Here is a 27,594-nt window from a genome sequence, read left to right as displayed (position 1 = left end):
AGCAAAGTATCCGATATTACCCTTCCCTCAAGGAGCCATGGGAAAATGCGATGGAACATGGACACAACCCCAGAGACTTTACTCAGAGATCAATCCTACAGCACGCCAAGGGGGCATCCTCCTCCTCCACTCCCGGGCCAAGAGAATTCATTATCTCCATCAAGTAACAAGCCCTGACCAGGTAACGGACCTGCCAAAAGAGGAAATCAGTTGGAACAAATTATGCCTTCGACCCTGACACACCTCAAGATAGGAGTGGGGTTCCAGAACACCACAATATATCTCAAACTCTGTATCACGGCCCAAACGTGCACTGGGCAATACAAAAATAATATCTTGGAACATAGCAGGGGCAACCAAAATCACTCATGATCCAACCTGGAAACCTTTTGAGAAATGTTGATATCATCTGCCTACAAGAAACTTGGAGAGAGGCTGAATATCCGTTAGCTGGATTCCAATTCTTTAGCCCAGCAACAAAAGCAAAGAGCAAGGGACGCCCCAAGTGAGGTCTTTCCACCTATGTAAGCACAAGTAATGGCAAGGAGAACTGACCAACTTCCAGCCCATATGTTAGCCATTATCATTAAAAACTGGCTTTTGGAACAGGTATTGACTTCGGTCTTAATAGTAAACATTTATATCAACCCCAATGTGACCCATAATTTGCACCTATTAGACACCACGGAAAATGAATCGCAATCTCTAAAAGCCTCCTAACGGGAACGCCTCCTGGCTAATCACAGGCGACTTCAACCTAAATATGGCCAACCATGGGAATAGAAGTACCAGAGAAGGAGCCATAGATCAACGCCTGGGTATTCCACAGCAAGTATCACGCTTCAGGAGCATGGACAAATGCAATCACCCTCTGGTGAGAGCCTTAGAGGCATTTGGACTGAGGGCCTTGAACAGACATTTCCCCACAGACAGCCCAATTAACCCATTGCACAAATCAAAGATATCAGCTAGCACCCTGGATTACATATTTACGTCTATAACATTCTTCAAATACATTCAAGTTTTTAGCAGAGAAGTAAAATGCGAAAATGATCATCATCTGCAAGTCATGGAAATCATGAACAATAACTGTTACTTGGCACATGTGCACAAAACAGGGGCACAGGATCCAGGAAGCCATCTTCACTGAATAAGATGTTCAAACCTGTGTATGGGGAAACGTGAGGCTTGGAAATCGAGCCCATTTCCCAATCCAGGGGCGCAGCAGCAGGACATAATCATCAGATGGGAAGCAATGTTAACATCACTAAGGAACCAGCCTGCTCCCTTACAAAGGCACAGGCTTGGACCTACACGGAACAAAAAAAATGGGTCACACAATCTTAAAGCAACAAAGGCAACAGCCCAATAAAGCAGCAAGAGGCCTAAAGAAACAACACATGGATACCAGGCAACTTGGTACCTTCCAAGAATTAAGAAAGAAATACACTAAGGCAGTCTGAGAAGCAAAGCAGGCACACCACGACCAGGAGTGTATCAAAGTCATTGAGGCATTGGAACCAAATGACAGCCACATCCTGTGGTCCACTGTCAATCAACTGGAGCGTGGGGCAGTAGGGCCCGTAGGCAACACCATGCCAGAGGTGACATGGATCGAGTACATCTCCAAACTATACGTCTGTCAGGATGCAGCAGAACACAACTCTAGCTCAAATTATGAGCCGAATTGCCTATCCTTCGAAGTACAAAAGATCGAAGGACACCTCAGACACTGCAGAACCAACGGGGTCCCCGACCCGAATGGCCTCAACATTGGGGGTGGGGGTGGCGGGGGGGGGTCTTAAAACACAATCCAGAATTTTGATCCAACCAATTTAGTCATTTGTTCAGCTACTGTGTCACTGAAAATAAAATCCCCTATTCCTGAAAAGGGACAATTCTCTATCCAATCTACAAGAAAGGCCCCTATTGGAACCCCGACAGCTATTGTTTGATCGCTTTCCTTGACACTGATGAAGAAATATTTGCAGAGTGCCTATTGATGGAAATAGGAGGCTGGGTGACTAAACTGGTTCTAATTCCACTGAACCAAACAGGTTTCCATCCCTTATCAAGCACCTCTGACAACCTAGTAGCACTAGCAATGCTGGTGAAAAAGTACACAAAAAAGAAAATGGCCTTGTATACTTGCTTTGTGGACCATTCTAAAGTTTTCAACTCTGTGGAACGGCACAGATTGTGGAAAAAATTAGTGGATCTCAATATTCCGTCAAACTTACTAAAAGGAATTCTGCTTTTATAATCTGACAACTGGGCTAGGGTAAAAGTTGGTAGCAGTAGAAGAGGGTCTGCAAAAATTCTGATAGGAAGAGGAGTTAAGCAAGGCTGCATACTGGCCCAGATGGTATTCAATCTGAACTCTGCCAGTTCCCATCCACCCAAACTGGGCCACCAACTTATGACAGCACTTCTATATGCAGATGACATTGTCCTCTTGAACCTTTCCGGTACGGGCTGCAAAAACTGCTAAGTATCCTAGATCAGTATTGCAAATCCAACATGGTGCTGTTAAACCATGAAAAAACCAAAGGAGTCATCTTGTAGCAGCTACAAATATCTGGGCGTCTGGCTGCAGGAACTGTGGTCTTACTGCTTGCATCTAAACACCCTGAAAGCCAGAGTGGCATCACAACGAGCAGCCCTTCAATATCTATCCACGAATATGCAAAGTCAAACATGGAGCCCACTACTCGCGGTGATTAAGGCAAAGTTCTTGCCCTCCCTGATATACGGTTTAGAAATGTATCCTGGCAAGTTTAATACTTTCTTGAACATCTCCCAGAGTAAAGGTTTCTGATTTCTTTTCCGCCTACCACACAGCTCCTCATCGGCACAAATCAGACTGGAATTTGGGCTGCAAGACCAAGCCCTGGTACAGAATTAAGCTATACTCAAATATGCCTCACTACTAAGAGGCGCCCCCAAACACACTAAAGGCACTAATTTGGGAGGAAACAGGCCTGAACTCACCAGATGACTCAAATTCATGGTCTGACAAAATCGCATTAGCAATCAAGCAACTACATCTATGGTAAAAGACCTTACCTCATAAATCATTTAAGCAACTAATAAATAAGCAACTCAAACAGCTATCGTGGAGAAAGAACAAAGACAAGTTCAGGTTACGCTCTCACTCGTGGATGACTATCAACACGTACATGGTGCCAACAGCACAGCCACACATGGGAGAAACACTAAATAAATTTCTAAAAATAAAGGTGCTTCACGCCAGGTTTGGTCTACTCCCCTCACTGGACGCGCTTCCAAAATGGATCAAACGCTCACAAAACAGGAAATGAAGGTCATGTGCATACCATCAGGAAGACTTCTTGCACCTTCTATGCATAAACCCTGCACTGTCACCCTGGGGTAAACTGTACCTCAAAAATATGTTAATCTCAAACTGCATCAGATCATGCTGACAAGCTATCCTATTTTGCCTCAAAGGCCTGACACCTCAGCACATGGCGTGTGTAGCAAAATTCATATTAAAAGCAGAACCCCTTTTAAAGCGTGTGCTAACTATGAAAGCTGAGGGAGATATCTAACTCATGATTAAACATCTTTTTTAATGTTATTATCACGTACAGCCTAGATGCAGAACATTATGGAAGGAATGGCGTTTGAGAGGACAGTTCATGTAATCACCTCCGTGGTAAAACACATATTCTTATTTAAGTGGGATTCCAATACTTCAGCTAGGTACCATTGTTTTTACTCTGTGTGAGTTAGAAATCCTGTTGGTCGTTTCTGGCTTACTATTTGTACCCTTTTATGAATATTGCTGACTGCAACGATTTTTATTAATTATGCAATAAAGGCTACACACAAAAAAACATGCTTACAATGATGGCCAGAAAAAGCTATACTGTTTTCAGGGTACAGTTTAACCCAAATGTAGCTGAATTGATGTAGGTTTTGACTGACTGGGTACCAAGAACAAACAGAAGCAATAAAAAACGAGTTGGATAACCAAGTACTTTAAAATGGCAAACACCCTTCAATGTCCACATATATTGCTTTTGACCAAGTAGCCTGCATGAAAAAGAACTAAACATTTGTACACCTAAGAAAGTTTGGTGTCCTAATGCCTTTTCTTCGTTCTGCCTTGTTTTTATAACATTCATTGCATGCTTCATCTGGCCCCCTTGTCCCCGCTGTCCCCGCTTCTCTACTTAAATTTCCTTTACATTACATTTCTTCCATTTGCCTTTTCTATAATTTCCCTCCTAATGTTCTCTCCCATATTACTGTTGACTTCTTCCACCATACTGTCACCATGTTTTTCCTTCCGTCACTGTTGTGTCCGCTTTCATGTATTCATGATTCCAGCATAGACTGTTGGAGTATTCTGACTTTTATCCCCTTTTATAATTAAATAAACACTGCAAATTCCAGGGTACAACTAAAAATATCAACTTCTCACGTACAGTGCTTTAATACTAGAGATTTCTGTTTGTCTGTTTTTACTTAGAATGTTCCTTTACCATGTTGCTACTTTTCCTTTTCGTCCTCCGGTTTTCTCGCCGTCTCTTTTGTTTCGCTCCTCGCATTTTGGTTGCTGCACGCGTCTCTATTGGATACCCACTTATGCCCCTAATATACTGCACGCCCCCCTCACACATCTATGGTTTCCAGGGTCATACTGGGGCCAAAATAGCCCCGGGCACGAAAATAAACGTAACCGCAATTGGTGAATTAGACAGCTAAAAAAGCGACCCACTTTGCAAGCACGGGGAAATCTGAACTTGTACAGACACCCTGTATGAATGTTTTTTAAAGTAGGGAAACCGAATGGATAGGAGCTCAGTGAAGCCATCGCTCGTTTTAACATCGGGGAAAATAAAACAGTAAGGCCAGTCCGACCCTGGTGGACTCCCTCCTGCTCAGCATTACTCTCTCTACCCAGGTACTTCCCGCACAACGTAATTTCGTTATAACAAGAACACAAAACCAACCTATATAAGGTCACTACAAACAGTCGAAATTTTCACGCTGCTATCCCGCCACATACCTCAGCTTCAGCGCGATTATTTAGGTTGTCAATCATCACAAAGGCGGCAGTATCGGATTATCCACCAATAGCAGCCCTCCTTCTAACGCGGGGGCGGGGCAATTTAGTTTCCAACTATTTTCGGCCTATCTCTTTTAGGGTTACGCGGGATCCACGCCGAAAAACTTTCTGTGTCCGCCATTTAAATTCCGAAACAGGTAATCTGAGTGCTCGCGCGCGTGCGTCTTCCGCTGAGGCTCCTGACGTCACCTGCTTAGGTATAAAAACGAGCTTGCGAGTTCCCCACCGGTATCCTGCGAGAACAAGTACGAATTTCGAAATGGGGCCAGTCGTGCAAGCGAAGGTGTGTGGGTTCACTGCAGGTTTTTGCCTTTCTTTGCAAAAGTACTTTTAGCTAGAGGTTAAATTGCGTTTGGCGACAAACGAAAAGCTGCTGATGCAGTTACTTTGCATTAAGTAATGCCGTGTGTGGTTTTTGTACCAGGTTTTGGAGCTCTCCATTTTTAATTTCGTTTCTCGATTACAGTGTTTCTAAATTGACTTTAAAATTCAGGGACTACTTTTTCTTGACTGATTTTTGTCGAATGTTGACCATGGCCCAATTTGTTAAAAGCTACAAAGCAGACCTGGAAATGGGATTTTAAAGACCCTTTCCTTTTACAGGTGACGTTCACCATGTTTACAAGAAACGGTGTTATATATTGCTTTAATAATGTTTTGGCTTAACTTCATACGTTTTTTATATAGTCTTTTAGCATCCATTGTAGCGACCTACCAATTACTGTGTCATGTTAACTTCTTATTGTTCAATGCCGTGCTCTAAATCTGGTCCACGTGATTTGAGTAACTAAAACAACTTATTTTATGTCTATAATGGAAAAATAAGGCATAGTCACTATCCCTCCTCTGTATGGATTTCGTTGTTATAAAAAATGTACTCGGACTTGGCATTCGTGAGTTTCCCAGTCCAACTGACTGGAGTCGGACTTTAGGAGACCCAGCATAAGCAGCTGCAACCAGCACCTGCTAGTCAGTCTGTGTATTAAGTAGGACCATCAGTGCATACAAATATATATATATATATATTTTTTTTTTTTTTTATTGCCTTCTGACTACATTCGAGAGTAATATTTCAGTATTGTATTCTTGATAAGCAAACTCTTCCACAGAAAGTTTTGACAGTGAGACTTCAGATGTTTCCATGGATGGCTAATGACGAATACATCAGGACATTTTTGGGGTCTTCGGAAGATGATCTGACTGGTAGTTTAGTAGAGGTTAGGCCTGGATGTAGCTCATGTAGAGTAATAATGACTTTATTTGCTTATTGCTTACAATACATTAGGAGCTTATGTGATCTGTTAGCCTCTTGCCCGGCTCTGTACCTGGTTTTCCCCAGAATTGCTGAATAAAAGCTTACTTTGTAAGGTGCATAATTTATAAACCTTTTTGTGGCCTGACAAAAGGAGAATTCTGTAAAATGCAGCCTGTAAGCTCGCTCCAATGTAATTAAACAGCCACAAGAATATAAGGGCTATTTTATTCCACCTATGGTGTTATCTTCATGCAGTCATAAGACATTAGATGCATCAAATCTTTCTTAGGTTGAGTGTAAGCGTTCAGCCTTGTGTGTACTTTTAGTATACTTCTTATGGTTTAAAGCAATTTCATTTGTTGGTTGCAGTGTCCTTTTTAATAAAAAAAACAAAACTAGTGGTCAAGTCTACCTTTTTCTGTTTCAGAGCAGTTACCAACTACTGTATTCCACTTTGGTTTTCTTTATCTGTTGCTGTGAAGGACTATTTTTGTTATTTCTTTGGTGCTCCCCTTTCACTGTGGGTGTTTTAGGCTGATAGACACCTGTGTTTTATTGCAGCATTCTGTTCCTAACATTTGTTTTGACTATATTTTAGTGTTAATATTATCCTAAAAGTTGGCAGCAGGCTATCGCTTGATGCACCTGACCCTTAGTCCTTCTAACATATTAGAAATTTAAAATAAGAGATCAAATCATATTTTACACAAACTTTTTTATAATACCGGCACTCGTACCAACACCTGTTGATAAGGTGCATTACTTACGGAAACAACATAAAGCAATACAAATAATGATGGTGCACCACAATCAACAGTATAAAAAAAAGTCCAATTCTTTAGTGTACATCCATTAAAATCTTTTCTTCATTCTTGTTTGTTTCTTAGAGCAGCACGTATTCAAAGCAAACAGCGAATGTGTTTCGTCCTTAGAAGAGGACTTCTTCAGGGCTATTTCTTCAAAATCGATCCAGCATATTCCCCAAAAATGTTTTGATCAGAAGTGACAATTGCATCCAATATTGGTGCCCATTCAATCCTTTCAACTTCAGTCCGCCATATTCAGAATTAGTATTCACTATTAAAATAGTGTTACGATCTTCCAATATCAGCACCTTCCCTAGCACCAAGCATGGTCAAAACTATCTTCACTACAGCAGTCAGCGGGACATAATAGTTATGTGGAAGTGAGTCAAGACTCTTATTTCAAAATAAAAAGAACATACTTCTCCAGCCTTATTTTCCAATTTCTGTTCACACGTGTACACAACGTGAGGAAGTGTAGTAATCTCTCCTTGAGGGCTTGTGATTTCTGATGTCTGTAGCAGTCGGTGACCACCAAAACATGTCAAGAAAAAATTAAATTATGACCCAGGGTTGACCTATTTACATGGCAAGAAAAGTCAGTTCTGAATTTACAATGCCAATAGCTCTAATTCACAAAAATGCGAGACCTATTGCTTTACAAATTCTTGTTACACTTGGTCTGATAAATAACACGCTTTTGATACTAATCTAAACTACTCATCAAATCTAAACATGTTTTATATAGTACATACTTGATTGAACCTGACAGTGGAGCTGAAAACATTTTCAAACATGGATCAGGAGAGTGATGATTTTTCTTTTACTTCACTTGCCTGGTATATAGGATCCCAGACTGAATAAAGCATTGAGAATACGAAATTTAATTTGTTAATGCTGAGGTGCTCTGTTATGAATAGGTTGTGGGCTGGTCAAATGCCAATTTAGAAGAAAAAAACGCAGAGTGGTCACACCTAAAACACTTTTTCAAAAACTGAGATGGGTGAAAATCTAGTTTATAGGTGACAACTGGTAAACTAACTTTTCAGTAAATCATAGCAGAGACAACCCTTATTATCTAAGTGTATGTGTTGAAAATACTTGAAAGCCATTTTTTTTCATTCACTAATCAACTGAACCCGGTCTTTCAACTGTAGTTTTCTCATGTTAATTTTTTATATGTAATTTTTTTAATAGTGTTTAGAGCCTGACTTTAGGAGCATGAATCTCTCTGAATCCAGTGCCGAAGACCATGTGACTGCACCAAAGCAGGAGTCCAGAAACAACTCAAGATATTCACTCCGGGTTGTTTTCAAGGTGCCAAAGAAGTCTGAGCACTGTAGCAGCGATGAAGATGAGAAACCCAGATCAATTGCACTTCCTCAGTCAAACTCTGTCATCCCTTCTATAGAAACAAAGGCACCTGAAAGCTCTGATTCGGAGGAAGAAAACAACATTAACTTCCTTGAAAAGAGGGAGAAGAATATCCAAGCCAACAAAGCAATGGTATCCTATTTGTTACTTATTCACGTTTCTCTTTGTTTTTCACTCTTCCTGTTAAATCACCTTCACTGGTTGTTTATGCTTCCTGGTGAATATTAATAGCATATCTTTTTCAGTGGGAAGCTTGGACAATATATTATGTAGCTCTGTTTAAATTGGTGTATGAATCAGTATTTCCCTTGGGCAATATTATAGCACTGTCACACTGGATGTAGACTGTCTGTTATTGTAGTGAGCTGTCTGTATCTATGGAATTGTGGTGAAGATGTGTATTGGAGTTCCCTGTTACTTGGTATACTAGGAGTGATCGACTGCATGCTGCCCCATCCTACATGCATGTGACTTTTAAGCAAAATGGCCTGGGTACCCCCACCCCAAATTGGCTCTTCAAATATTCGTGCAGGTGTGACTGAGGGAATGTGATACTCCGGAGGAGTAACCCCAAGCAGCAAATATTATTTGAATGGTCCAACACAAGTGGGACCAGTCAGATGGTAAGATGGGAATTCCTTAAGTCTACGTGGAGAAAATATTTAATTAGATTAGGTGGTTGGCAGAAGGCTGCTGGGATTTGTAAACAGTTTCTGGTTCTATTATTCATTCCCTCAAACTCCAAGATATTTCTCTTGGGATCTTCATGGATGGAACCAGGGCATCCAAGACTGCTACAACAAGCATTAGACTTCACTGAGCAATTGGCTCATGATTCACTGACCTATGGAGTCTGGGGGGCGTAGGGCAAGAAATCTTTTGGGGCCCCTTTTTATAGCAACTTAGAATTTATTACTTTAATGTAATTCAAGTCCTATATTGTCTAACAATTACTTTAAACGTTAAAGTTTAAGACCAAGAAAATGCTGACGAGCTAGTGAGTCAAATTTCCCAAAGGACCCTTAGCAGGTGGGGCCCTATTCAGTTGCCCATTTGCTCATGCTTTACAATGTCTGAGATGATCTAAAAAGGGTTCGCTCTCCTGCTCATACACAGGGCAGGATGGAGAGGCCCTGTTTTTTGAAAGGTGTGTATGGTGAAGCTAGGCATTCCGAAAGTGGGCAACATTTGTGGACAACATCATGTACCCCCGAATTGTGGGTTTGACTACCTGGAGCAGCCTAATTCCCACATGGGTTCTTAACCTCCCACCACCCCCACTGACTGTTAGAATGTCTAAGGCCTGGTGTCCTTTGGCTGATGATACAGGTAGACCACATCATTTTAGTTGGGTTGTTCGTAATTCAAATTATAAGAACATGTTAAATAGAAAGCGTTTTTTGGAAAATGTTGGGGATACTTTTTGTTCAAAGGATGCAACAATTACCTAATGTTACTCATTCTTAATTTAACAAAATAGTTTTACATGGGGTAAAAGCACACAGATGTTAAATCGGATTATGGGTGTAGAAAGGATTTGGAAAAAACAAATAACATGCTTACAGTTCCCAAAAATGGGCACTTAGAAGGGTTTTTTTTTTTCTGAAATGTGTGAAATCTTCACTATTCTTGTTTTCACCACATATAAACTGTTAAATCAACAAACAGTAGGACCCAGGGAAGCTAATGGGTAAAGAGGAAAGGATAGAGGGTACACAATGAATGTGAAGAGAACAAGGAAAGTAGACTAAGTCCCATACGGACACTGCCATAATGAGGTTAAAGGGAATTTTGAAGACTAACCATGTTATGAGTGGATGGTAAGAAGGTGAATGAATTGTGTTGAAGGGTAGTTCTTGATTTATGGTGTGAGGGTGATTTGGGAGTACCCCCAGAGCAAATAAACTAGGTTAAAATGAGAATAGTAGGGTAGCTGTCAGTAAGCAGAGGTATTATCCTGTGTTACCCTTCTCCCAGGATCCTCTGCCTGTACAGAATCGGGAGATCAAGAGTCCATATTGTAATGCAAGCCCCCATTGGAGTGGGTGCAACATGCTGTCACAGGAGGAAGTATGATGGCCCTAGATTACGAAAAGGGTCGTGTCCATTGGCATGCCAAACCTTTAACTGCTTTAGTTTAGGCCTTTGTGTATTGTCTTACTGGGAAGTATATACTTTAGGTACTGCTATTACTGGGGTCTCGGGACCTATATAGAATTGAACTTCAGTTGAGTGGGGGAGCTACCTCTCACCAACTCGTCAGAATACTCGTGGCGTGTAGTTGAGAATTTCTTGTGGTGGTGGTAGTAGTAGGTTTTGAATTTGCTTACAGTAGATCATTCATTGTATTCCACAAACCCAATCAACCGACCTAAATTGAGTGGAAAACGAGATTGCAAAAGCTTGTTTCGCTTGGACTGGAGGAGGGTACTGGTCAAACTGCATCATTCAGTTAAGTGCGAGACGAAAGCCTGCAGTCCCTTTTGAAGCCACATCCTCAACCCAACCAAAAACATTTTATATATATATATATATATATATATATATATATATATATATATATAAAAATTTATGCAGTCTCGAACATTCTAATGCATGCTGACATCTAATACCTCCACAGAAGCAACACGTCCGCTGTCATAGTTAACATTCACCTTCTGTATTTCTTTTGCCTAGCCTTCACTACTAGAGGCTGGTTCTGGACTAGGTACCTTAAATTCGCCAATATGGCCCCTAAATCTGTGGCCAAAGATGGGTGTATGCCTTCTCCAAATACAGAAACTACAGTGTGAGGAGGGACCAGGGGCAATAATAATCTCTAGCTCGATGCTGTACCCCCACCACTCATGCCAGTTCAGAGGTAGGTGGAAAAGGCACACACTGTTCCTGAACCACCTTTACCTCACGGCAGCAAAGTTGCCATAGTGACTAGGCTTGAGCCATTACTGTAGCCTATGGGGCAATTACTGTACTCAGTTACCCATTATGAAAACCATTACAGGCAGGCTCTAGCATGTGGTCAGAATAGTACTGGGGCAACTGCGAACAGTACCTCTCCAAAGGACCGACATCTGTCTCAGAAGGAAGAGCCAACAAGAACTTCCTTATGGTGGCATTGTTGCCTGTAACACTGAGAACCGCTGATCCCCTAGCAAAGTACCATACTCAGCCCTGTAGTGAGGTGTGTGGGGTTTTTTTTTTGTTTGTTTTTTTTTCTCCCCCCCCCCCCCCCCCCCCAATACTGGGATCTATACTGGAGCCCTAACTTATTTTGGGGTGTGTACCTCTCAGAAGATATACAGACCACCTTGCCTCCTGAGCCATATTGTCTCTGCCATCCTGTTAGTGGTGGCTGGGGGACCTTGGACTTGCCTAGTCCTCAGTTTGCCTCTGGGACTTTTTTGAGGTTCAGCTCTTCTGTAATGGAAGGCATTGACTCTTTTCTTGAGAAAGAAGCAGGACAGGGCAATCAAGATGCTTGATGAAGGAGGGAGAGTGCTGCCCTTCTACCAAACTCAGTGGATCATCAGGCCCATATGGCAGAACAGTGTTCCAGAGACAATGGCATTTGGGAGCTCCAATTCCCATCATATTGTAGTCCACAAATATTGAGCGGAAGAGGAGCAAGCTGTCTTGCTAAAGGGCAGGAGCAATGGAGAGCACACACCAGGTTTCCAAAGGTTGCCATCCCTCTTGATGACAGGTGCATAGGAGCATATATAAAGACCATATATATTTTATCAAATGGGAGTGGACAGCTTTCATAGCTCGCTAGCTGGTGGATGGGTGCACTAGTGGAATATGGATTGTACCAGATACGTGGATTAGACCAGATCTAAATCGTTTGCTACTGCTCAAGTGATCAAGGCTGTCACAATTGCAATGTCTATTATAGCTTTGGTTTACCTTAATTTATTTATTGCAGCAGGTCGAGACGAGCTGAATTTCTGCTGGGCCCAGCTAGTCTACTTGGTTCCTAATAAGACCCAAGAATATGGGTCCACTTTGCTGCTTGCCTATTTTTGTCATAGGCTAAAAGTTAGTATTGGCACTTCAGTGATGTATCAAGCCAGCGCTTTTTTTTTTTTTTTTCTCCTAACAAGGTGGTCACTTAGATTTTCTGAGGTTCTTAGTGCGTTGGAGTTGTAAATGTGCTTCCTGAATGTCTCTGGTGTTGTACAGACAAGATTGCCACTGCCAATGTCCTTAAAGTGGCGAGTAAACCTTAATCCCTAAAGGTATTTCTTTACTGCTGAAGATGCCACATGTTGTTGAGGCAGGCTCTAGTGCAGCAAGACTTCATTAGGCTTCCTGAAATTTACTGTTGGGTGAGCAGGGAGAGAGGCTAAACCTCCTAAATGTATTCCTTTAATAGAACTGGAGCGCTTTTATACAGACACCCAACAGATCATAGGAAGACTGTAATACGGCATTACAGTGGGCTCTTCACATTAGTGTGTGCATCTTGAGGTGACCCCACAGGTTGTCATGTCTACAAGCTACATCAGACCTTTTGAAGATTTCCCTTTTCTATAAGGAAGATGGAATCGTGCAGAGGTGTTGGGGACATTTAGGCACAGACCTAGTAAAAGGGGTGCACCAGTGTTCCTTGCCTTTAACTTTAAGGCCACTAGGTCTCGGATGGAGACCAGATAGTATAAGATCCTTGGATAGTATCCAGTTGTTTAGTTTGTCAACCAGGTCCAATTAATTGGGCATGTCCCTATGGCGGATTCACTTTGTGGGGTATCCAGATTATTCATTGTCATACCATAATATGTAAGTGTATGTGCATGAGGTTTCCACAACAGTCATGGAAAAGTCTCCTTGTTTATAGGACAGCTAAAAATGTCCCTTGTGCCGGGTAGTATAAGGAACTGGACTCCACCCTGCGGTTTATAATCTAATAGGGTGCACCATGATTACCAAGGGCTAGGTAATCAATTGGAGATACCCGATCAAATGCTCTACATCAATATGTAGATGAGCTGGATGGCATTGGCACTCACCTGAAGTTAGAATTAATCTTGTTAATGCAGTAACTATAGTGAGGTCTTTTTAGCATCTCTGTGAATGAAGTCCTAGTTAGAGCAGAGTTGGAGTGATGTAAAATACCAATTAAGGATTGTTTCCGGATTAATTCTGGAAGGACATTAGGGAATAGTAACTGTTCCACCCAGTACATGAGAAAACAAACATCCCTGACTTGGTACTTTGTTAATCTGACCTGCCCCACCAGCGCAATAGTTAAAATTGCCATTTCCAGATCAGTCTGCGTTCTCTTGGTGACAAAATTATTTCCTTGAATGAACCTGTAGAGGATAGAACCTCATTTAAATAATGCCGTTAAGCCTTTCTCAAGTGTAAAGAGGTTACCCTCTGCCCCTCCTTTAGCCTTCAGGCATTCTATATAGTCTTAAGAGGTATGTTGGTGGGCATCATTTTGCTTTAATGCTTTTACTGCCACTTTTTTTTTTTTTTTTTTTTGTATTAAGTTTTAGCCAGGACTTTAAATATTTCTTTTGTTAGTGAGTTATGACTCATTTTAATATTCTGAAAGCAATCTACTCCCTTCTGATAATCTTCCCTTTGTGCTTCCTACCCTTTTTTTAATTTTGCTTCTTGTTCTTAATAGCTATCTAAACTCATGGCGGATTTAGAAAAACTACCGGGGCACCTGATTCCCAAGGATGGGGAGCTGCAAAGTAGTGGTAAGGTGAGTCTTTGTGCTTACACTGTACCACAGTGTGAACAATTTGGTGTGAAGACTTTAACTCTTTCTGATATCATTCACACTCCAAGTACTTGCAGTTCAAAATGCTCGATATAAATAGTGAATGCCCAAATTAGTCCTGGCTGATTAAATGTGCACGGTTTGGCATCTAACCTAGCCTGCATGCTTCTTGTAGCAAGGTGTGAAATGTTTGGCTAGTCTTAAAATTGTTATGAATGTATTGGAGCCTATTCGACCTTTTGTTTCAGGCTACCTTGTTGAGAGCTTCTTTCACAGTAGTCTGCATATACCTTGTCTGTGCCTGTAAACGTTTAAACATCATATAAGATTATTTTCTTGCTTTCAGTATTGTAGTGGTGTCACTTGGTGGGAAGTGATTCTCTTTTCTCTTCCACACTTAGCCATCTTAACAGCTGCAACAGTACTTATCAGTGGTTTTTAATGGAACCTGGGAAAATCGGTGCAACGCTTCATGACCACACTAAAACTTTAGCACAGGATATTAGAGTTGTGTAGAGACCAAGTTGCTGGCCGTCTGGGCCAGCGCCTCTTAGTCTTAAATCCATGTTTGTTTAGTGAGTTTCTGCACAGACTTAGCATTGTCACTGCACACACTTTTTGCAGATTGTGAAGATATGTGGTAGAAGAGATCCTTGCACAATTGGTGTCCTAATTCTTGTTTATCAAAGTTTTATAGATGGGACTATCGAGACCCATATTTCTTGAGACAGATCAAGAAAGCTGGTGTTATTTGCCACTGGTCCTAATGGAGTTTAACTGTCTTGTGCGCGAAGACCAGTGGGAAGCCTAGAAAATAGTGTCTGAGGGCTAGTTTTTCTCTGGCTTTGGTGGCCGACTAAGTTTGAAATGCCACAAATACAGTATAAGTCATTTACACAATTGGAATTGTTTCAGGCTTCTAAAGATGACTTGATGTGGACTTCTGCAACGGCCAGTGTTTCTTCTCAACACACACACACACACACCTGTGAGCAGAGGTTTTGAATAATCTACTGATTTCCTTTCGATGAAGGGAAACTGCTGCGATTTTCCCTCAAAAGGAAGGCAAACACAGGTGCCTTACTCGAAGCCATAAAGCATTGCAGGTCAGTCTCTAGTCTGATTAATGGTACATCTTGTCTGCCCTCAATCTTATTGGTGGTTTTGAATCAAAATAGTTAATACCAGTACTGAGGAATTCCTGTGAGGAAGCATTGCTGTTTTAGTGCATGCAGCAGATTTAGTCCTGTACCAGTTGTGCTAAATTAATATTATCACGACGACTGTAGGCGACGTTTTAGTTTTGGCCTCTTGACTTAATCAGTAGTGAGGGAGAATTAACAACTTGGAAGAAACTGAATTAATAGAGCTGGAAAGCTAGATGAGCAGAGTTGTTTCGTTGTAATTTAGCAGTATGTATCAATGACCCTGTGTGTACTACTACAATGTGATCTGGGCACTTTATTTCCTCTGGAGCTACTGGAACAGTATTCAACTGTATGTAAACATACCACTTCTAAGAGGAGACAGCAATATTTCCTCCCTGCCTCTTACAAAGGCAGATGAGCAAAAAACTATCCTGTAAGGAAACTTGCAGCATTCATGCTGCTCACTAGTTGGCAGGAGTGAGCACAACATTTACGCACTTAAAGATGCAAACAGACCATTGGACTGTTCTGTTTTTAGGGCCAAGCCTGCATGTACAAGCACATATCTCTTGCTTGTGAGGCTGTTTACAGTAAAGGGCTTGGCACTGGCCTGTCACTTACAATTTGACTTGTGTGGCACACTACTTTACAACCTCATGTGTCACTGCAGGCCAAGCATTTCCGTTGCTCTGAGTGGAGCAGGTACCAAGCACTGACTAATTCAACGTGATCAGTGCTCGTCTGCTGCTCCCGACATGATTGAGGTACTATTTTGTTCTTTTTCTTTTAGTGCCCTGCAAACAGAAGATTTGACTGCAGTTTTGTCCTGCCGGGCCTTTCCCGCCTCCCAGCTTAAACTCATTCCTTCTCCTTCTCCCCACTCCTTAATGGCAGCTGCAGTGCTGAGGGCAGCTGCACTGACCTCCTGGTCAGTGTCTGCTACCCTCCCTAGCTCCTCTGGCTGCTGCTGCTGCCTTTGCTAGGAAGAACTGGGAGTCTCCAGACTCCCAGTTCGAGGCCCTCCTCCACCCGAACCACTCATCCCTGGTGGTTTAGTGGCCATCACAGGAAGTGTTTCCTTTTATTTCTGTCCCTCTTAATCTTGTGTGCTGCCTTTTTCTTGTATCATTCCTCGTTTTTTTTTTTTTCTTCTATTTCTTCTTTCCTTTCTCCCCTCTACCCCCTCCCCAGTTGACTGCTTCCCCTGGCCTTAATGGCAGCGGGCCAAAGGACCGTGCCCAGAGCCAGGAACCCTGGTGGCTTTTCAGATGAGGGCTGCATTGCTTTCAATTCCCCCCCCCCCCCCCCCTCTTCACAGCTGAGTAGCCACACTACAAGCATTGATGGAAGGCATGTTTTACCCATTCAATTTTTTTCTCCCTTTGCACTCATGTTTTTGCTTGTGAGCCCTGGTCTAAAAAAAAATGACATGGGACAATGTGTAATTTATGAAATGTTTTAACACCTAATCATGCAGGCCACCCCACTCCAATCCTAACCACTCTCCCCAATCTAATCTGCCCCACTCCAGTTCACCCCAATCCAAAACAATCTGCCACACTCTGAAGCAGACTGCCCTGCTCCCAGTCTAAAACAGTCTGTCCCACTCCAATCCATTATGCAATCTGGCCCACTTTTTTTTTTGGTCCCTCCAGTCCCAAACGATCTGTCCTGCTCCACTCCATCCCAGTTCTCCCCCACTCCAATCCAACCTAATAGTCTTCTTTGCTCCAATTCAAAACAATCTGTCCCACTCTAGTTTAACACCACAAAATAATATGATGGACGGAGTGTTGGAACTTCTCAAACACCCATCCCCAGTCACAGATCTGGGTTTAATCCTGCCTTACTTTGCTCACCACATCAACCCAGTTTGGCCAGTCATATGCAAATCAGTATTGACCTTGCTTCCTATGGGAACAGTCCAATCTAAACTGCCAAACCTGGTCCTCCCTGTACTAGAAGCAAGCATCCTGGGACCAGTTTTGGGGTATCAGCCAATAGATATTTTTAATTTGGTAAACCCAGTTAAGCCCTTTATTTAAACTAGTCATTTGTGATCTGCATAGGGCAGCTAACAATTTCATCCAGAGAAAAAACAATATTCCATAACAGACCCGAACAGACATTTAGAAAAAAATACAGCCTTATGTCGTCTTTGCTGCACCTAGATTGCTTAAATATCCATAATTAAGTTCCTTCAGAAAGCCGTATGTATGCATTCACAAGTTTCATTCACAACTGTCTGTGTGGATCAGTTGGTTCGACCGATGCGCAGTGCAATTAATAAAACCATTCCTGGCGTACAGCAGAAATATGCATTTTCAGCCTTGCACTTATGAAACCCTCCCTTGCTTCTGTCAATTTATGCATGTCTGCTAGTCCCGCCAGGCCTTACGCCTTCTGCACTTGTAGCCACTTCAAAGAAAGACTACCTCAAAACTGTTTCAGTGGTCATCCCATCTGCTAAACTGAAAGTTGGTTCTCTCCCAGGAGAGTACTATATGAAGTACTCCAAACGTTTACTAGTGTACGTACGTACGTACACATCGGGGGCGATCTACTGCAAGTTGGCACCATCGCTCACCCTACTCCTAGGCTACTAAGCTTGATGTGACCTATCTTTTAATGAAGATGGCATGAAAACTTTATACTTGTGACATATATAACCTTTTCCTATTTTCCCTTGACCAAAGCACATGTAACATTTCAAAATAAGGTCCACAACTTCCATTTGGCTCCAGTACCTATCATTTGACACCAAATAAATACTACATATTCCATACTGGGTTCCTAAATGTCATCACTTTCTAATTTTTTTTTAGATTGTGTTCTAGGAAAGGGTGAGTGAGTATCTTAAACATATTCAGAACTCTGCAGAGTTGTTGGGCAAATCAAATTATAAGGAGTGAGGTGACTGGACGCATTTTGATACCTTGCGTCTTTCTGGAGCCTGCCAGAATTTCACTTAACAATGCCTTTCAGCTCATATTGACCATGCACTCGTAGCAGAATGTATTAATGTAGAAATGCTCATTGTTTATGGTGCTGTGCTAGATTCTCAGCATTGGTAGTATGTTGGCAGTCCTACCTAGTGACGACCCCTATCCTCTTTAGAGTGTCCTCTTTAGAGTGTCCTCTTTAGAGTGTCCTCTTTAGAGTGTCCTCTTTAGAGTGTCCTCTTTAGAGTGTCTCCGTGTGCTTGACCTCTCTTTCTATGCAATTATATACTTATTCAAATGGCCTGATGTAGGAAAGATCCCCCACTTTCCGTGTACCAGTCCATCACAGGATTCTTGGAAAAACTCCTATCACCTAATTGGTGTGAAGCATCCAGAATTGCTGTAGTTCCTGGGATCCATCATCCTAGTTAGACTAGTAGAGCAAAATAGTGTTATGTAGCATTTCATCGTGGGGTGTTTTTGTTTGCTGGAGTATTTTAGCTTGTTCTGAGCTAAGCCTGGAGGTCCCCTCTGAACATAATTTGGTTTCCTGCAGTTGTGTGAATCTCTGAATAAGTAGGGGGCTACAACTCTTGGGAATCTTTCTGAGGTAATGTTATGTTTCTTGGTGATCATGGTTTTCTGTTTCAGAAACCTAAGCGACCACCAAGAGCCTCATTGGTCAATCAAGAAGTGCGAAAGAACCCAGAGCGTGCCAGCAGGCGCCAGACCCGATCAATGGGTGGAGTTGAGCCATCCTCTCCTGAAAAGGACAGGAGACAGCAACTTGTCAAAAGTCTGGAGTATGACCTATTGAAAGAGGTAATTGCTACAACGTATAAGAGGGACATTGGGCAGGGTAAGTGCAATAGGGACTTTTAGGCTCCCTAGAAGGGTAACTTTAGAAATAAAACTGGTCCTAAACTGCAAAAAATTGTACTTGATAAATTGAGCAGTTGAATGTACTTAAATAGATAACCTATGAAGTCTCAACGGTTTTGGTCACAATTAGCATGCATGTTCATTTGTAGATTGGACGGTGCTGAAACTGTTTTGTGAAAGTGAAAATAGAAAGATGTCCTTCAGGAAACTTGAGTGATTTCCGTTTCTCTATTCAAGCAGGAAGAAGCACCAAAGAAGAGAAGGTCTTTTAGAACTAATGCTCTAACTATACCACACATAGTGAGGCCAGTGTCGGAAATTACACAAGAAGAGCTAGATAATATTGCGTCTTCAGTGCGGGACAAAATCTACCACAGCGTTCATGTGAGTAAATGCAGCCCTTGTCCTCCAAGCATACTTGCACCCCATCAAGGTGCCCCATGGTGTAGTTTGTTCAAAGGGGTAAAGTCTAGAATATTTTATTGAGCTGGGCCTAATTAATTGGGAGGGGGGGGGTTCGCACTAGCCATCCATTAAGACTGGAGGCAGATGGAAAGTTTTTACTAGGACGAGTGGTTGGAAACTACAGGTAGGTGTGTTTTTTTTTTTTTTTTTTAAAGTTTAGAGCAGCATGGGTGGAATCTAATCTTCTATTTGAAGATTTAATATTTGCAACCTACCATTGTGCTCTACTCTTGTAATACTGTATGGCTTGCCTGTACAGCACCTTGTCCAACTTTGGCCTTTTTTTCTTACAAGATGGATCTAGGTAGAAAGCCTGCCTTATCTCATTTGGTGTTACTCACTGGGCCCTTTTGTCTTGTTTTGGTCCCTCCTGTCCGTAGGGGTCCACCTGCCATCAATGCAGACAGAAGACCACTGACACCAAAACCAATTGTAGGAACCAAGAATGTCCGGGAATACGGGGTCAGTTCTGCGCTCCTTGCCTGCGTAACCGGTATGGTGAAGAGGTGCGGGAGGCTCTCCTCAATCCAGTGAGTAATGCACTGCTTTTAACTTGTGTACAAACTTGGGCCTCGCCTCAAGGTTTTCAATCTTCCATGAAGTACTTGGTCACAGTAGCCTATGACCTTTACACTGGATGCCACGCCAGTCTGTTCAATGTGCACACAGTTTTAATGTATATTGCCTATAGTCCCGTTTTGGGACAATGAAAAAGGATACTAGAGTTGGCTTTTTGAAACTGCATATAATTCCTTGGTGCATCATTGACAAGGGCAACCATGACTGCACACAACCTCACATCTGTGGTTTTTGCAGTGAGCTGCAAGAGTGGCAGAGCTAACCATTAAGTGGTGTCTAGTGCAATACCAGGAAGTCCTGATTCATGCCGTATTTTAATGTATCCACATAGTTAAAATGAATGTACAATATAATTTTAATGGAGCTTGTTTACAAAGCTTCTTGTTTCTAAATTCAGGCATGGATCCAGCCTTCGTTGAGTAGATCTGTTTGGAGTTTAGGATGCAGTTGCTGGCATTTCTAGATGTGGGTACAGAAGTTTTATGTACTTAACTGGATGTGCATGAGTAAGCATCCCTGTGTTTGATTATGGACTATAGCTGTTAGGACTCCAGTGATGGTATAAAATGTAGTGGTCAGAGCTTGGTGCTTTGTGGAAGACTGCAACCGTTCTGTGAAGCTTCAGCGTGGTTGAGCTTGTACTAGTACTGTTCCAGTGGCTGCTTCAGTGTTGCTGTAACTGGGGATGTCTGGCTGATGCTTTAGAGGTCACCAGAGAGCAATGGTGAATGGGCCCCAAAAGTCTGCCGTTTAGCAGGTGACACAGAGCTAGTTATTTAGCAGTTAGCCGCACTGACGTGTAGTATTGTGTATGCTCGCCGTGCTAGCTGAGCCAGATATTGTTGTACACGCAATTGCTACATACTTCTAAATGTAGCTGTAAAGCAGAGTCCCTGTATTGCACTTTGCTTGGTGAATGCACGGTTTGTGTATTTGTAGTCATTGGTATTTCACCTTTTTAACCCTTATATCTTACACATCCTTCCATGCCACACTATGGAGGTAACAAACTGAATATGTATTTGATGTTGGTTTATAGTGTGGCCTAAGAGTAGTGTGTGCTGTGACTTGAAGCTGCACTCCACACTTGTAGCCATTTTGAAGCATGATGTGAATCCAGATGACATGCTACACTCAAGATGGGGCTGCTGAAGGCGATCTCTGGGATTGGGGGGGGTGTTGGGACCCATGAGCTCCAGATCAAGAAACAAGGTGGTGTCACATGTTAAAGTACAACGGTCCGAACCAGTGTAGAAAGCTGGAAGCAAATTAAAATAGTCATGAAGGCATTAACTATGAGTCGGAGAAATGAAACAAACCTATGAGGCTACACGGTTACAGGGAAGCACTTGGGCCCACATTACTTTTCCTTGCACAGACTCCGAAGGGCTTGTGCAAGCCCTTCTGTAATAGCTTGTGAGAACACATGTAGCGCTGTGCCCCCCCCCCCCCCCCCCCCCCCCCCCCAAGGATAACACCACCTTGGAAGGGGACCTCAAGGACACTCCTGCAAGCAGCTGTAGTCACTCCTCCTGCAGGGCCGATCTCTGTTGCCCCTTAAAGAGCAGGCTAGACTCATTAACACGGTAGGACCGAGATGTTGCGTTAGGCTGCCCTTTCCACTTGTTAGGCTGCCCTTTCCACTTGTTAGGCTGCCCTTTCCACTTGTTAGGCTGCCCTTTCCACTTGTTAGGCTGCCCTTTCCACTTGTTAGGCTGCCCTTTCCACTTGTTAGGCTGCCCTTTCCACTTGTTAGGCTGCCCTTTCCACTTGTTAGGCTGCCCTTTCCACTTGTTAGGCTGCCCCCTAGTTAATTCAGTTTGTCTGTCCTGGGACGCTGCGTTATCTGAAATTGGATGCACTGGCTCAGTTGGCACCTGGGAAATCTGTTAGATTTGCTGTTGAAAACCGGGTAGGTGTGCTCCATGAATCTCTGTTCGAGCACCCAGTGTGTAAACTTGATAAATACTTATTGCACTGAGACCTCCAGTGTAACTTGTGAGGAATGTGGTTTATGGTGTGGTTGTGCGACCTCACGCTGTAAGAAAGGTACAATTCAATATCTGGTCCTGTTCGTTTGTAAAACCTTGGCTCACTCCTGGTAGATGTGGCTCAGAACAGTCAGGCCTCATGAAAGGAACAAGTGTAAAGCATTAAGTATTAAAACAGTTGAATAGGAAGTAATGCAATAAGAATCTGAAACCAATTAATAAAAGTGGGTTTTATCTTTAGAACCGAACGACAAAAAATTCACTGGGGATTGCAGAGGTGCATTTTCAAGGGGCAATAAATCACTACCTTTCACTAATGCAATACATCTTTGTAATTTACTGCAAGGCACGGTTTATGGTTGGCCACAAGTGACTTGAAAACAGCTATATGTGCACTTATGGTGGATATGTTAATTTATAACATGCACAAATCACCCCAAAAAAGGGTATCTCTGCTCTGCCAACAGTCACAAGCAACTCTGTTAGAACAAGACTGTTTTAAGAGCTTTCCTGAATAGAAAGTGATCAGATATATTAAAGAGCATAGGGCTGAGGCACAAGCCCTGCGCGCACCCCCTTCAGCATCATGGCGCAGGACTTCTAATCACCCATCTTCATGGTTTGTGATCTATTGGAGAGGAAGTCGAGTCAATTAAATGCTGACCCATAAATTCCAATCTCTTGCAGCCTATGAAGTAGTCCAGGATGTGACTATTTATCAAATGCTGTGGATAAATCCAGCACACTGAAGCTGGCTCCGTGCTAGGAGGTGGTCTAAAACCAGATTGAATTGTTCCAGAATCTTGTTTCTCAAGGTACTCCATAAGAAGCTTAATTTTCCTAACAGCTTACCTAAAAAAGGAAGCAATAAAATAGAGCTATAGTTGGCAAGATTGGCCCAAGACTTTTTTTTTTTTTTTTAACTCGCCAAATTAGAGTGGGCTTCCAAGCAATGGGAGTTTTCAGAGTTCTAACTGATAAATGAAATAAGGAAAGAATAGCAAGAAAGTTGAAAAGGGCTGCTGTAATCCTAGGAGGGCCGGTATATCAAGAACCACCTGCTTTGGCTGATACTGCTCTGAATTTTCTCAGAAGAAAAGATGTTAAACTGTCTTAAGCTAGTGGCCGCCTAAATAGTTGGGGAAGGTGGGGGGGGGGGGGGTTACTAATTCAGAGGAAGCCAGTCATTGTGTGGGGGTGGGGTGAAAGGGGGTATACGAACAGCTACTACTCAGTTTAAGCACTCTAGTCTGGTTTTAGGCCCTATTGGTGAGCCTTTGTTAAAGTCAATGGAATGTACATGGCGCAAGGGATGCAGGCTGGTGAAGATGCTCAAGGATATGCAGTCTGTTTCAAGTCTTGCGTGTCTTGTGGCCACTAATTTGTTCTTGAATACTGGGGCAGGAAATGACTTTGTTCTTATGGGTCGAAGCTTCATACACTTCAGGTGAAGTCAAGCACACCTTCCATGGCCATGTGGCTGTATCGGACTCAGCTAAGTGACTGAGTACTCAATCCCCTTCTCTGTATGGGGCTTGTTGGCAACTTTTCCACAACCAGGGCACCACAGGCAGTCATTTCTTTGCTAGTCCAGGGTGCAGCAGGAACAGTGTTTGCTACAGTCTCTTTGCTGGGTCCAAGGAAACAGCAGGGCATTCCGTCCTCAGTTGCTCCTAGTACAGTTATGTTCGGAGGTCTCATGGCCACATTAATGCTTATGAGTCTTGAGTGATGTGGCTACCAGGTCACCTCCCACATGCTGCTGGCTTCTTTGAAGTATGCCGTTTGGATAGTCCAGATTGCACTGTGCTGCCTCTTCCAACTTGGCAAATCCTTTTTGTGTGTTGTCCTCCCTAGCCCAACCCAGAGGTCAAAGGGGAGGGGAGGGGGGGTGTAGGTAGTGACACTCCTCTTGAGAAAAACTTACTTCTTCTCTCCCTGCCCGCTAAAATGAGAGCAGCCCGTTCTGTGTCTGACTGCCCTTTGCTGTTCAAAGGCAGCTTCCCCTTTGAAGCCCACCTTCTTGGGCTCACACCCTTCCTGCCAAGAGGATCACACCTAATCTCTACATGTCCTCGGTTCCTTTTCCTGAGGGTGGTTCTTGCGCCTCCCAGTAGGGATGGTAAGTGGTCTGACAGCAGCTTGTGTGCAACCATAAACGGCTACTGGAGACATGGGCAACTCAAATTTGGGCAATAGATGCATTAAATTCCACTTTAGCAGAAAATTCTAGTTTAATGCATCAATTTGTTTAATACCTTGAAGTACCATATTTAGCAGTCCCATTTAGAAGTTAGCACTGCTAAGTTATTGGTGTTCAACTCCACACTCCAGTGGGGCTAACTGACCTTTACACACACAGTAAAAACAGCAATGCAGGGTTTTTACTGTCTGGATGTGTAAAGTTAAAACACATGTCAATTTTAATCGTATGCACAGTTCCTTTAGGGCTTAGTAGGCCTGCCTTAGGGGGTGACTTACTTATTTAAAAAAAAAAAAAAAAAGTTGCTATTTGCATTGGTTTGAATGGCATTGCAGGACTCAATCATAAAAATTTTACTAGTCCTGCAGGCCGAGTAACTTCAATAATCGACTATCTGTAATGTACTTGACCCATAAACTGATCTCGGTTGTGTAATGCTAGAGTTGCCTTTTTCTTTGCTCACGAGTGTACCTTCAAATGTGAGCTCAACACTTCTTCTGTACAAAAGTCCATTTGATTAAACGGAGCACTTGCATAGAGGCCTGCTTGGCAGGACTCTGTGGACCTTCAGTCAAAACCACCAGCAGCATCAGTCTAAAGGTTTGAGGTCCTCATGCAAAAAATAGGCCTTTCAGTACTGCACATCCAATGGAAGTAAAGTAAGGAATCTTGTGTTGGTATGCAGACTACTGCTAAATGCTTACATTGGGAATATGGCTGTGTACCCGATTCCATGTGATTTAGTTTTGCATGTTGGCTATCTACCAGCAAGGCTTTACGTTTATAGCTTCCAGCTAAAAGTACAAAATAGAGTAGTGGTGATTTTAGTTGATAGGGTCATGTAGCCACCAGTAAGGGAAAGCCTGCTCCCGGAGGGTATCGAGGCTCTGTACTGGCAATGTCTCCATTCATGTTTAGTACTTTAACAATAGGAGTTCTAATGGGTACAAATAAAGAAGCAACTGCATTGAGGGGGTGAGCCGGGAGGTATGACAATCCTTGGGCAGTAGGAAGATTAAGAGGTGTTTTGGGGGACTGTTTCTGAATTGCACCACTGATTGAATAAGTCTGAGGGGTTGAGACCTTACCAACCTGGCTGGGAAAATACCAGACATTGCACCACTAGACTCCTTTAATTGAGAGGCAATTTAGGATCAGAGTTCAGTAAATAGCATGCAGCATGCTTAGAATTTAATTTAATTTGGTTTAGTGGCTGCAAAATATTTTCGGGGGGGGGAGAGATAATAAAGCGGGTGTAAAGTGTCATGAACTGCTTGTTCTGGTCTTTTATTTGATCAGTATATTGAGCTAATGCACAGCCCTTTTGGTAATTAAAATGAATTGCTTGTATTAAATATGTAAACTGCATATGTATTACGGTATGTTAAGAGCTGTCCTTCTGCTTGTGCGGGACTGATGAAACTTTTTCTGCAGGATTGGCAGTGCCCGCCCTGTCGTGGAATATGTAACTGCAGCTTTTGCCGCCAGCGTGATGGCCGCTGTGCCACAGGCATACTTTTCCCTCTGGCACGGTACCACGGCTTCAAGGATGTTCACTCTTACCTGAAGAGGTTAGACTGCATATATCCAGCTTAAGTTTTGGGTTAACTGGCAGATAATGGGGCCCCTACAGCATAACTTTAGAGCAAGGATAGACAACACCCTCTTACCTTAAACTTGGCAAAGTATAGATGTTTCTTGTGTGACCTGACCTGTACAGTGCCTCCAACAGAACTTTGTGCAGGGAGGAGTGTGGCTCGTAATGGCCCTAGGCCACCTGCACAGTTCCATGTTTTCCTTCAGCCGTTACAATGAGGCCAATACATGACCATCTGGGCTTATTATGTTTGTCTTAAAGTATCTATGAACCCGTTGCTAATGGGTCCTTCTGCATGCTGTTGCCAGTGATTCATTCTTGTTCTGTGATCCTCATGCTTCACCAATCCTGAGATTCTATAACTTAACGTAAAACGGCATTCGATGGGTTCTCCATCTTGTGTCTAGAACAGTGGTTCCCAACCTGTGGTCCGGGGACCCCTGGGATTTGCAAAGCTCCTTCAGGGGGTCCGCGACTGATTAGAAAATGACATACTAACAGATTAGGTCCCCAGCTGCACTAATGACGGGGGGGGGGGGGGGCAGATTCCAATAATGATTCTGTGGGGGACCCCGGGTTCAAGTAATGCTAAAGTGGGGATCCACAAAAGGTTGGGAACAACTGGTCTAGAATGGAAAACTGCAGTGCATGCACATCTCTTCCTCTTGAGAAGAGGGTAGATCACAAAGGGTGTGGGACTAACTACTCTCTGGAAACAAATTTTTATCCTTCTTTTTCAGCTTGCGGGATAAAGTAGATTCTGATGAAAGCGAATAATTGCTGGATCCCCATTTTTGCTTCACGTGAACCAACCTGCTGCCCAAAGATTCAAGTCTACTCAACGAGCTGAACATTTTCAATTTTATTCTTGGTTTTTTTTTTTTGTTTTTTTTTTTTGGGTGATGTTGGACTAATTTATGGTACTGAACAGTTAATTGCAAAACCTATTTTCTCTGCTCAAAGTGATGTCATCCAGAAATCCATAGGATGTTGCAGCTTGTTTGAAACCACACATTGCATCATTAGCATTATGCCTCAAACTGGAGAATCTGAGAGCTGGTGCTGTTGAATGTTGGTTGTTTGGTGGGTGGGTGATAGTAAGTGGGTTGGGTTAGTGCTGGGGTAAGCAAACATCGTGGTATCAGCTGGTTTAGACTTGACTGGCATTTACAGCACTTATTGAAGTTTTTAGTGTGACGTTTGTCAGTTTTATTTTTAGAGCTGCACATTAATAAAGATGTGTTGAATGTGCTTTGTCTTTCCTTGGATTGGTGATTGTTGGAGTATACTTTTTTTTTTATTGAAATTTGTACAAATAAAATAACACAGCCTACAAATGTATTGAGGAGCACCAGCATCAATCATTCAGTACAACAGTCAGATGAGCTTATGGGAGGTGAGACCAAAGGTACACATAGCTGACCTTGAAGGTCCAGTAGAGGGCGCTTGGAGCATTAAATCTGCATGGTGTAAGACAGGCAACATTTAAAACTTTAACTCCAAGCTAAACCCTGTCTGATAGCTCA

At 42.6% G+C, this 27,594-nt stretch overlaps 1 protein-coding gene across 2 annotated transcripts; it reads left to right on the top strand.

Annotated features, from left to right (window-relative positions):
- Positions 1-5,270: 5,270 nt before the first annotated feature.
- LOC138294098 (cell division cycle-associated protein 7-like) lies at positions 5,271-27,319 on the top strand. Of its 2 annotated transcripts, none has more exons than XM_069233324.1 (8): positions 5,271-5,378; positions 8,351-8,659; positions 14,163-14,243; positions 19,003-19,173; positions 19,474-19,617; positions 20,079-20,228; positions 25,906-26,042; positions 26,809-27,319. In XM_069233324.1, exons 1-8 carry the CDS (start codon positions 5,355-5,357, stop codon positions 26,843-26,845), a joined length of 1,053 nt encoding a protein of 350 aa, XP_069089425.1. In that variant the 5' UTR covers positions 5,271-5,354; the 3' UTR covers positions 26,846-27,319. The 2 variants fall into 2 exon arrangements, with proteins under 2 accessions (XP_069089425.1, XP_069089424.1); XM_069233323.1 differs by having other exon boundaries at positions 19,471-19,617.
- The last annotated feature ends 275 nt before the right edge of the window (positions 27,320-27,594 follow it).

This window comes from Pleurodeles waltl, chromosome 4_2, assembly GCF_031143425.1.
Source record: "Pleurodeles waltl isolate 20211129_DDA chromosome 4_2, aPleWal1.hap1.20221129, whole genome shotgun sequence".
NCBI classification, from domain to species: Eukaryota; Metazoa; Chordata; class Amphibia; order Caudata; family Salamandridae; genus Pleurodeles; species Pleurodeles waltl.
Note: the sequence above shows the minus strand (reverse complement) of the source record. Positions and strands in the feature narration are given on the sequence as shown.